At 50.8% G+C, this 10401-nt stretch overlaps 1 protein-coding gene across 1 annotated transcript in view; it reads left to right on the top strand.

Annotated features, from left to right (window-relative positions):
• Positions 1-432: 432 nt before the first annotated feature.
• Positions 433-10401, top strand: part of LOC130872683 (serotransferrin-like) — a 49956-nt gene continuing 39987 nt past the window's right edge. The window contains 8 exon segments of the mRNA XM_057766858.1: positions 433-621; positions 2631-2803; positions 4928-5036; positions 5760-5936; positions 6584-6716; positions 7718-7773; positions 8232-8410; positions 9420-9597. Of these exon segments, the coding sequence (XP_057622841.1) occupies positions 579-621; positions 2631-2803; positions 4928-5036; positions 5760-5936; positions 6584-6716; positions 7718-7773; positions 8232-8410; positions 9420-9597 (1048 nt within the window). The 5' untranslated portion in view covers positions 433-578.

Here is a 10401-nt window from a genome sequence, read left to right as displayed (position 1 = left end):
GAGAGAGAGAGGCTCTTGGTATGTTCCCAGGATCACCTGTGAGAGCAGGGGCTGGGGTCTCTCTAACCAGAGCCCCGCTTTCCTCTCTTTATGTTCCTTTATGTTTTATTGTTCTAGACTGGGGTCCAAGGCAGTTCCCTCCCCTCTCCAGCCTCAGTCTCCCTTCGTGAGGCTGATGAAGCTGCTGGCAAGCAGCTCTGGTACCCGGGGTACTGGAGCATGTCACTCCCGCCCAAGCGGCTATAGCCATGCCGTTCCTGGCACGGAGAGAGCAGTGATAACAAAGAGTGGATTTTGCTTTAGGCCTCCTTCCAAACAGCTTTTTTTTTTTGGTGGTGGTGGTGGATTCCATGCGCAGTTCTGTCTCACAGCCCCACAGCTCAGGAAATGAGGTGATCATCAGGGCAAGAAATGGGGGGGGGATGCGGGCTATTGGGCAATTGGGCTGCGCAAACACAGGAGGTCAAAGATTGCACCCAGCCAGTCTGCTCCGGACATAAAGGGGAGCTGGTCACAGAGAAGCGGTGCAGAAGCGGGTTGGTCTGTGTTCCCCGCTCCTCGCCACACACACCGGGAGGATGAGGTCCGCCGTGGGCGCCCTGCTGGCCTGTGCTGCCTTGGGTGAGTGTGGGCTGGGAAGGGCTGTAGATTACTGCGTGCAAGCGAAAGGCTGAGCCTGCCTTTTGCTTCTCCCTGCCACATCTCCATCCTTTGATAATGTAGGAATAACCTTGACTCAGTCGTCTGGGGCCCAGATTCCTTTTCTTATGCTCCTTGTGTGGTCTCCCCTATGTCCAGTAATTTGCAGATATGGCCTATGATAAGGTAGAAAACTTTTAACCAGTTTACCTAGGTATTACCCTGAGCCGTCTAGTGTAATCCAAACAGCTTGGTGGGTAGTCAGGACTTCTGGGATCTAACGGTGCAATCCGTTCACTGTCTGATGTCCCTTGGATGCCTTTGGCGCTGGTGGCTCAGACTATGGTGTGGGATTCGAAGCCAGAAATCTTGAGTTCAAATCTTGCCTGTACTTCTCCTGTGCCAGGTGTAGTTACAGCACCTGCCTCGGAGGGTCAGGTGAGGGTGAAGTCACAAGATCCTGCTGATTCCTCTCCAGATGGGGTCTCGAGGACCCACGTGCCTGCCCTCGTTGGACAGTTGGAACCTTCTAGTCTGAGCTATTTGCCTTCCTTGAACACTGTAAACATGGGAGAGGCTTCCATGCTTGTCAACTCAGGGCACCTCATGTGCACAGTGGCACATGACGAGGGACAAAATTTACAATTTAGATTAAGTAGGTTGAAGCTCTAGGGAGGTGGTTTAGGGAAAGTCTGCTATTTGTTTTCTCCCTGGCCAGCGTGGAATAAAGGGAAGGACTTGGGGTACCCAGTCTCCCTGTTGTCCTTCCCTATCCATCCTCACCTCGCCCACCTGACCCCATCCTTTGTGCACTGTGGACCTGGTTGAGTCATTAAGTCAGCCCTGCTGAGTTGTTCCATAGGGAACAGATGTGATGAAAGCCAGGCCTGACTGCCAAATCTCATGGATGGTATCTCTCCATCACACGGATTTTAAGAGTGACACAGTTGGGAAGGTGGTTCAGTTGGGGAGATGCTTGCCACGTAAGCATGAGGACATCAATTCAGAACCTTAGCACCCATGGGACAAGTGGGAACCTTAGCACTCTAGGGAAACAGAGACAGGAAGATCCCAGGGACTTAGGGCCAGCCAATCTAATGGAACTAGCAAGGCTAAGATTCCGTGAGAGATCCTGTCTCAAAAACATCAGGCAGCAAGTAATAGCAGAAGATATCCCATATTGCCCTTTGGCCTCCATGTGTGCCTATCTGCACATGTGCGCGCGCACACACACACACACACGTACACCCATTTATAGACACACGTGCACACAAATAGTGATGCACAGGATTGTCTTCGGCTATTTCTCCAAATGGAGACCAAAGTGGGGTAAAGCATTGAGGGAAGGTTTGGTAGAAGCTGAAGCCGTTGAGCAGAAGGGAGTTCCTAGCTATTTCTAGGCAGAAGGTAACTGAAAAGTATCATGGGGGACTTCACAATCTAGCTGTGGCCCAGAGAGAGGCAAAGCACAGAAGATGGTTATCTTCCTCTGTGGTCTGGCCAGCAGACCTGGACCGCTAACAAACACGGTGAGCTTGGACAATCACACCTCACTTCCAGAGTGCAGCTCTCTCGTTTCTGAAAGCTGGCATTCCTTTCCCCGGATCCTCAGAGTTGGAGCACAGAGCCTTGGGTCAAGGTGACTGAGAATCGTGCTCGCATTCTGGAACTTAAATTTTGATGTAGATTTTCAGCCATGATGGCGAGGCAAGGGGTTGGGAGAACTGTGGGCTGTCATCCTCAGCTCTCCCAGAATCCCTCCAAGCAGCCCAGGGGTAGGTGGGAAGATGAGAGGCCACTGGGATGAGCCAACTTCTCTGTCCGCAGCATCAGAAAGCAGCAGAGCCCTGTGCTCTGTTCATGACCGCCAACAGGAGTGGGATGAGGGTGCATCAGAGGGGAGGTGGCTGGCAAGACGCTTCAGAAAGTGGCGCTTTCTCTCCCCTGGCACAGGAAGCGGGCCCCTTATGCCTCTGCCTTCTCTCCTGCAGGACTGTGTCTGGCTGTCCCTGACAAAACTGTAAGATGGTGCGCAATATCAGAGCATGAAAACACCAAGTGCATCAGTTTCCGTGACCACATGAAAAACGTCCTTCCGGCCGATGGTCCCCAGCTTGCCTGTGTGAAGAAAACCTCCTACACTGATTGCATCAAGGCCATTGCTGTAAGTCCCGCTGCCTCACACGGTAGACAGGCGGCAGGGGTTGTTTTCTTTAGTCGTTGTTGAACGTGGAAGGCAGGTAGGAGGCTGATGTGGGAGTTAGGCAACCCCTTGCTGCCCTTCAAATCACGTCAGAAATGGACATAGAAGAAGTCGTGGTTACTGTCCATAGGCAGGGGGCAGTGCACCCTGAAAGATAACTGCTCAGAGGCACTTGAGTTCTATGAACTTGGGGTGGGGGAACAGGCATCAAAAGTTATTGTCTAACTCTGCTGGGAAGTTCTCTTCCTCTCTCTTCCTCCCTCCCCCTTTCTCTTCCCTCCCTCTGTCTCTGTCTCTGTCCATCTCTTTCTCTTAGTGTGTGTGTGTGTGTTTCTAGGGATTGAGCCCAGGGTTTGGGGAATGCTAGGCACACACTCTAATACTACATTACAACCCCCAACTATATAGGTTCTGGACGCGTCTTTGGAAACATGAGTGGGCGTAGGGGGCAAGAATTAAGAGTGGTGACTGCAGGTGACCACAGATCCCTTTGCTTTCCTCTCTTCCCTCCTTCAGCTCTTGTACACCCGAGCTTGCCAGTCCCTCTTCTAGCCAGGGAGCTGCAGGGTTGGTTACCTTTCCCCTCGAGGTGTCCACAGCCTAGTAAGGAGAGGAGAGAGGATTGCGCGAGAGAGAACTATTGATGTGGACAAAAGGAAAGAAGAGTGTTCCAACAGGGACACATGGAGAAAACGTGTCGGGCCCTGTCGTCAGCGTCAGTCTCTTTGAGAAGGAAGCGATGAGGCTAAAGTTCAACAGATGACCCAGGGTAGGGCTCCCTGCTAAGAGCCATGGTGCACACCAGGAATGAACAGCACACTCAAAGGCAGTGCCAAGCTAGTGTGAGCTGTATGCAGGAAACCAGAGAAACCCAGCCTGCTCTTTGGGGGAACAAGATTTGTAATTGTGAGTACTGCCAGCCAGGGGAGTACTGGGCTCCATTCCAGTGTCTGGTAGATTGGACATTTTATTGAAGGAGGGGAGTGCAGGAACTCAAGAGTTAGGGAAATGAGTGGATGAAGATTGGTCAAAGTGAACCTGGTGAACCTGGTGAGGCTAGCAGTGTTGGCTGACTGGCAGTTAGATATTTAGGGTTCCATTTCACATAGAGGTGGGTAGACAGATGCCATGTTCTTCCTGATAGATATCTATCGAAGGAGGTGTGTGTGTGTGTGTGTGTGTGCATCTCTGTGTGTAATACTTCTGAGCTGCAACAAATACACAGTTACACCCAGAAGTCTTATTTTTGCCATAGAAAGGGAGAGGAAAGTCTGTCATTTATTATACCCCCAAAGAGAGAGGACATTTTTCCTAAAGGTGTCGTGCAGAAGGAGCTCCCGCAACACAAGTAGACAATTATACCAGAAATGAGGGTGTGAGGGAGACCCTGAACCTTGAATCCTCCCGCCTGTGTCTACCAAACTCTGGGATAACAGGTGTGTGTGACCACGGCACGCTAGCCCCTACTGTTTCGCGGGCCCAGGACTGTAGGGGAACGCAATGAGTCCCGAGTCAGTGGAGAGCCAAGTGCCTTCAAGGATTTCATCTTCCTCAGAGGCAACTCCACAATAGCACCCACAGAAGAGCTGACGGGAACACTCAGAACACAAGGGTCTCTGATGAAAAACCTTTCTGGGTGGCTGAGCATGGAAAGAGATATAAAGACCACCTAGAGGTCCCTGAGTGCTCTATACAACCATGTCAGAACCTATAGTACAGTGGCTAGGCCCGCCTCTGGAGGGGGAGGGACCCTTTCCCCAACCAAGCCTGCCAGGCCAAGCCTCTACAATTGCTGAAAGTAAATCTGCATTAGGGTATTTTTGGCTAGGTGCTGGACAGACACATCATGGGGAAAAGAGAAAAACACTCCGTTCTTTTCTATGCAGAGCAAATGTGAATGGTAGCAAAGGGGTCTTTTGACAGAAATGGAATCAATGCATGCTAGCAGGGTTGGATGTGTTCTTGTTAGAGTTGGGGGTTTTCTGGCCCTGGATGCATGGGTCATCGCTGTCCCTCCCCATCTGCTATGGCTTAGGGAGGCCTTCTTTGGAAGCAAGAGCTTCATTGAGGATTATTCTCTCTTAGGGAAGTGAAGCAGATGCCATAACCTTGGACGCCGGTTGGGTGTATGAGGCAGGCCTGACTCCCAACAACCTGAAGCCTGTGGTAGCGGAGGTCTATGGGACACCTGAAAGTAAGTTCTCCCAAAGGACCCAGGAGCGGTGTTGTGGCTTTGCCCCCTAGGAGACATGAACTCTCATTTCGTAGGCAGGTATTAGATATTAGACGCTAGCAAGCATTCTCTTCGGGGAGTCAGTGAGGAATGAGATCTTCTAGTTCTCCAGGCACAGATGAAAGCATCTGGGGACTCTGGGCTGGTTGAAGGCCAGTATGGACCTTCTGAGTCAGGCATCCTCACTGGACAGAGAGCAGCCTGGGGTCCAGCTTGGTCTTCATTGGATTTGGTGATGTGTCCAAGCTGGAGCGTCGGATGCCATGGACATAGGAGAACCCATCCTATGGCACACAGTGAGAGCCCAACAGTCCAAGGAGTCTTCTGAGATCACTCTGAATGTCCCTTGTCACCAGAGGACATAAAATACTTTGAGGGAGGCAGCGAATGTGAGCCCCTGTTGTTACAGTCCCATGTTCCCGGTGGCTTTGGGTTGGTGGGCAAGAGCAGGGTAAACAGCATCCTTGACCCTTGTGCAGGTCCTTCTCGACCCTGTGTTTTCCTGGGATGATGTTACAAAGGTTCCCTCAGCCTTTAAGCCAACAGAGGTTTCTCTGACTTCTTACAAGCCAACTGCACCTAGGTTACCCCCGGGTCTCTCTTCTCTCGGTCAGAGCCAAGCCCTGATGAGCGGTGCTTCCCTGTGCTATGTCTAAGTATTCCATTCACACTGTCCCCTTTCAGAGCCACAAACCTCCTACTTGGCTGTGGCCGTGGTGAAGAAGGGTTCTGGCTTCCAGCTGGACGAGCTCCAAGGCAAGAAGTCCTGCCACACTGGCTTGGGCAGGTCTGCAGGATGGAACATCCCCGTCGGCTTACTTTTCTGTAAATTTCCGGAGCCTCGCAGTCCCATTGAGAAGGGTAAGCTGTCACCTCTGTTCCTGAATATCCTGCTAAGGTCACGCAGTCATGATTAGTCAGGCAGGTAGACTGAACTCCAAGGTGGTGGCGAGAAATCGAAACGTCTAGAGTGGCAGGTCCGTGGTTCCAGCTGCCCACGGGAATTGCAGCTGGGCCCTTTTTGTCGTTGTGAGCTCCCAGTACCCCAACAGAGGCTGTCCTGAGGAGGGAAGGAAAGGGCAGATGGGTTCGCAAAGGATTTCCATATTCACAGCGGCTGGGCCTGCTCCCCACCCCCAGTTCCCGTCTGGAGACGCGATTCACTCTGCTAAAGGATGCTTTGGTGCCACCTGCTGGGCATGAGGTTGTTCCGCACCTCTCTAGATTGTTCTACCTCCCCGAGAGGCGCCCCCTGTCGGAAAGATCTGGGAAGAGAGTGGTTGAACAAAGGTGGAGGGCTAGCCTTGGCTAGCAGGAAATACTAACTAGTGTACCTCGGAGGGTACCTGCAGGGCAGAGGTTTACCTGTGCCTGCTTAGAAACCCTGCTCAGCGCGTGCAAGGCTGAGTCATCGCTTCCTGCCTCTGAATCGCCGTAGGAGCCCAGGCTGTGAGGCATTAATGGCATTGTGCTTACTCCCTGCTGTCCATTTTTTTTGTATCGAGCAGCTGTGGCCAGTTTCTTCTCGGGCAGCTGTGTCCCCTGTGCAGATTCGGCATCCTTCCCCAAACTGTGTCAACTGTGCCCAGGCTGTGGCTGCTCCTCTCTCCAACCATACTATGGCTATGCAGGCGCCTTCAAGTGAGTTCAATTGGCCTCTCTGGTGACCAGTGCTGAAAGTCCTCAAATGGGGGTTCTTTGCTGACCTGAAGCAGATCCTCACCTGCCTAAAGTCATCTAGGGAGCTTAAACTTCTCCCAAGGAGGCAGGGGTACAACCTGGAACTCTCAAGGCCAGGCTAGAGACATTCCCTTTCATCTGTTGTGATAGCTCAAGCCCTGTTCTAGGAGTCCTCTCCTCTCTCTCTCTCTCCTCGGAGCTCTTGCGTCTGGCTGGTGTCTCCTCTCATCGAGCTGGCCAGCATCTGAAGGGACTAACACACCCCTTGTGCCTGGGGGATGTGACAGAGCATCTGTCCCTATGACAGCATTGAACCATGCTTAATGTACTGGACACTCCCCTGTCCCCAACCCAACAGTACATTTGGCCTTTTTAAATTATTTTTTACATATAATATATTTTGATCATATTCTTTCCCTTCCCCCAACTCCTCCTAGATCTCTCTCACACACACACAAACATACACACACACACCACTACCACCACCACCACCACCACCACCACCACCAACAACAACAACAACAAAAGTCAAAACAAAACAAACAAAAAACAAAACAAACAAAAAGCACACAGGTAAAAAAAATAAAACAAAGCTTGGAGTCTGTTTCGCATTGGCCAACTATTCCTGATGCATGGGGATCTGCCCTGAAGAAAACTGATCTTCCAAGAAAGCGTTAGTTGCAAGTAGCTTCTTGGTTAGGAGGGGGACTTTGTGGCTGTTTTCCTGATCTCTCTTTTTATTTTGCTTATATCCTGAAGCCCACATAGCCAGAGTAGAATACCATCATCTTCTCTACTAGGGATTTGAAGCTTTTTTACATTAAAATGTTTTCACCTTCTTTTTGCCGGTTTGGGGTAGAGATGGAGGGGCTTTTGTCCCGTGTGAGCTCATCCCCCCCTCAGCTGTATTCCAGATGTCAGCAGACCACCAGAGTCTTTGTTCCTGTGCTTCTTTCCCACAGGTGTCTGAAAGATGGAGGTGGGGATGTGGCCTTTGTCAAGCACACGACCATATTTGGTAAGCCATGGGAAAAGCCTGGCAGGTTTCCTGCCCCCTTTTGCAGTCAGTAGGCGAGCACGAGCTTGCATGGTTTCTCTACCATTGCTTGAGTTTCTACATGAGTAGAGGCAGGTGCTTTTGAGGTCTCCATCTAGATTCGTGGGACCCTTTCTACTTTCTATCACTCAAACCACACAATGGCTCTTCTTCTAGGGAAGAGTTGCCATAGCTAAGGTTTGGAGATTGGTCTGACTGACCCTGGCCTGTCAGCCATCTTGCTGAACTCAGACTCATGGGATGGAGGCTGTCATTGCTTCCCTAGTCCCCCCAAACCTCCATGCCTTCATCCTGCTTCGGGCTCATCTTCCTGCCTGTTCCTTGGCCCTCAGAGATCCTTCCTGGTCCTTCAACTCCTGCTTTCTCTGATAAGAGGACTGCAAAGGTGGGAGGGGCTCACCTGAACTTTCCCTCCTCAGAGGTTCTGCCACAGAAGTCTGACAGGGACCAATATGAGCTGCTCTGTCCCGACAACACCCGCAAACCAGTGGATCAATATGAGGAGTGCTACCTGGCCCGCGTCCCTTCCCACGCTGTTGTGGCTCGAGCTGTGGACGGGAAGGAGGACTTGATCTGGGAGATCCTCAAAGTGGCCCAGGTATCCCCCCTCACCCCCCCCCCCATTCTCTCCCCTACTTCCTACTCCGTGGTCAGAACTTCTTGACATCTAGACATACTAGAACAGTCCTTGTGTGTGTTCAGGAAACAGTGGGGACCCTGCCATGTGTTACAACCTCTTCCACATCCCCAGCTGGGACTCCTTGTAGGGTAGCAGGAACCTCCTCTGGTATCAATATTCACCACGAAGACAGACGCTAAAAAAAATCCTGTACTAGCTCAGAACTGAGTATAATAAAGGGTCCTTTATTTAGGGTAGACTCGCAGATCACAGTCCTCTGCTCAAGCGGGAAACAGCAACCGAATCCAGCAGCTGGAAGACAGAGAGAGCAAACACACACTTTACATGGGCAATTATAGGATAAAAGGCCATACCGAAGTGGGCGGGTAACTTAAAGGCTACTGGCTGAAGGATTTCCTACAGCACACTGCTTTTTGACCAGTGACACATTTTCCATCTAAGGTAGGCCCTTAAGGTCCAGAGAAAAATCTCAAAAGGCTCTCCTGAAACCCAGAAGGAAAGAGAATCTCTCTTTATCTCCCCACTCCTTCACACACACACACACACACACACACACACACACACACACACACGCACATCCTGACTGTAGAGGCACTGACTTCCCGCTGCTAGTTCTGTGTCTCTTGGCTGGGGTTGGTTAGGACAACTGCCTCTGGTCCAGCCTACTTATCTGTCCATCAAGAATGTAAGGGGCAACCATCCAGTACCAGTCTCTGCGCTAGGCTCAGTTCTTGTTCTCAGCTAGCTCTCAGCCACTCCGGAAGGAGACCGTGGGATGGTCCTTCCAAGGCACTGGACGACGAAAGTGCTGGGTGATGGAGAGTATGTCTTTCCTAGGACCTCCAAGTTCCCTGTGGTTTTAAATCAGTTTCCTGGAGTTTTTCCTTGTTCTTTTCAGTTCTGCTACTTACCCTCCCTAATCCCTGTTGCTGTTTGCTGCTCTGTTTTTTTCCCCCCCCGGAAACAGGGAAATTTTGGCAAAGGCAAATCCAAAGACTTCCAACTGTTCGACTCTCCTCTTGAGAAAGACCTGCTGTTTAAGAACTCTGCCATTGGGCTGTTGAGAATCCCCTCGAGAATGGACTACAGGCTATACCTCGGCCACAACTATGTCACCGCCATTCGGAATGTACGGGAAGGAGAGTGTAAGTACTCAGGAAAAGCTGGGTGCCGCCAAGGAATGTGGGGAGCTAGGCAAGGTCAAGAAAGCAGCCATAGTCTTTCTGGGGACTGTCAGCCTCTCCTGATGTTCCTATTTCTGTCTCTTGTTTGTGAGCCCAGGGCTGGAGTGATGCTGGGTAGCATCCACCAAGAGAGGGCCTGGAGATCACCCAGAGCTTTAAAGGCTGTTCACATTTTAAATGACCTGGGTTGGTACCAGTATCATTCCTCTGCATAACTCAGGGTATTCCCATGCCCTTTATGAAGCCAATTAGACTATTACAAAGTAAATAACTCAAAGTTTCTGCAGATTGCACCTCTCTTGTCAATACTGTGGTCAACACAAGTCTAATGAAGCTGTAGGTCTAGGGAGGTTGATCTCGCCCCGAGTTTCACTGGGGCACTGGAAGTCTGCCTGGTAATTTATTCATTCCGTGGATATCTGTTGAACATCTAGCCACACACTCTGCTAGATGCTGGATTTAAAAACGAGTATTAGATTCTGTTGTCCTGGAACTTTCAGGCCAGGGGGAGGACAAATGTTTGAGAGATGGTCACAATACCGGACAACTAATCACAAAGTGAGAAAATGGAAAAGAGCAACGGCAGTAAAATAGTCAGGTCCTACAGGAGTGAAGAGCAAAGGCAAACAGGCCTTCCTGGCCAAGGGCTGAGCCCCTGTGAGGGCGTGGTCTGGGGGCCAAGCCTAAAAGATGGGCATGTGTCCATTTATCTGTCTGTCTGTTTGTCTTTCTAGCTATCTATCTATCTTTTTTTTTTTCTTTTGG

Source organism: Chionomys nivalis, chromosome 4 (genome assembly GCF_950005125.1).
Source record: "Chionomys nivalis chromosome 4, mChiNiv1.1, whole genome shotgun sequence".
Classification (NCBI taxonomy): domain Eukaryota; kingdom Metazoa; phylum Chordata; class Mammalia; order Rodentia; family Cricetidae; genus Chionomys; species Chionomys nivalis.
Note: the sequence above shows the minus strand (reverse complement) of the source record. Positions and strands in the feature narration are given on the sequence as shown.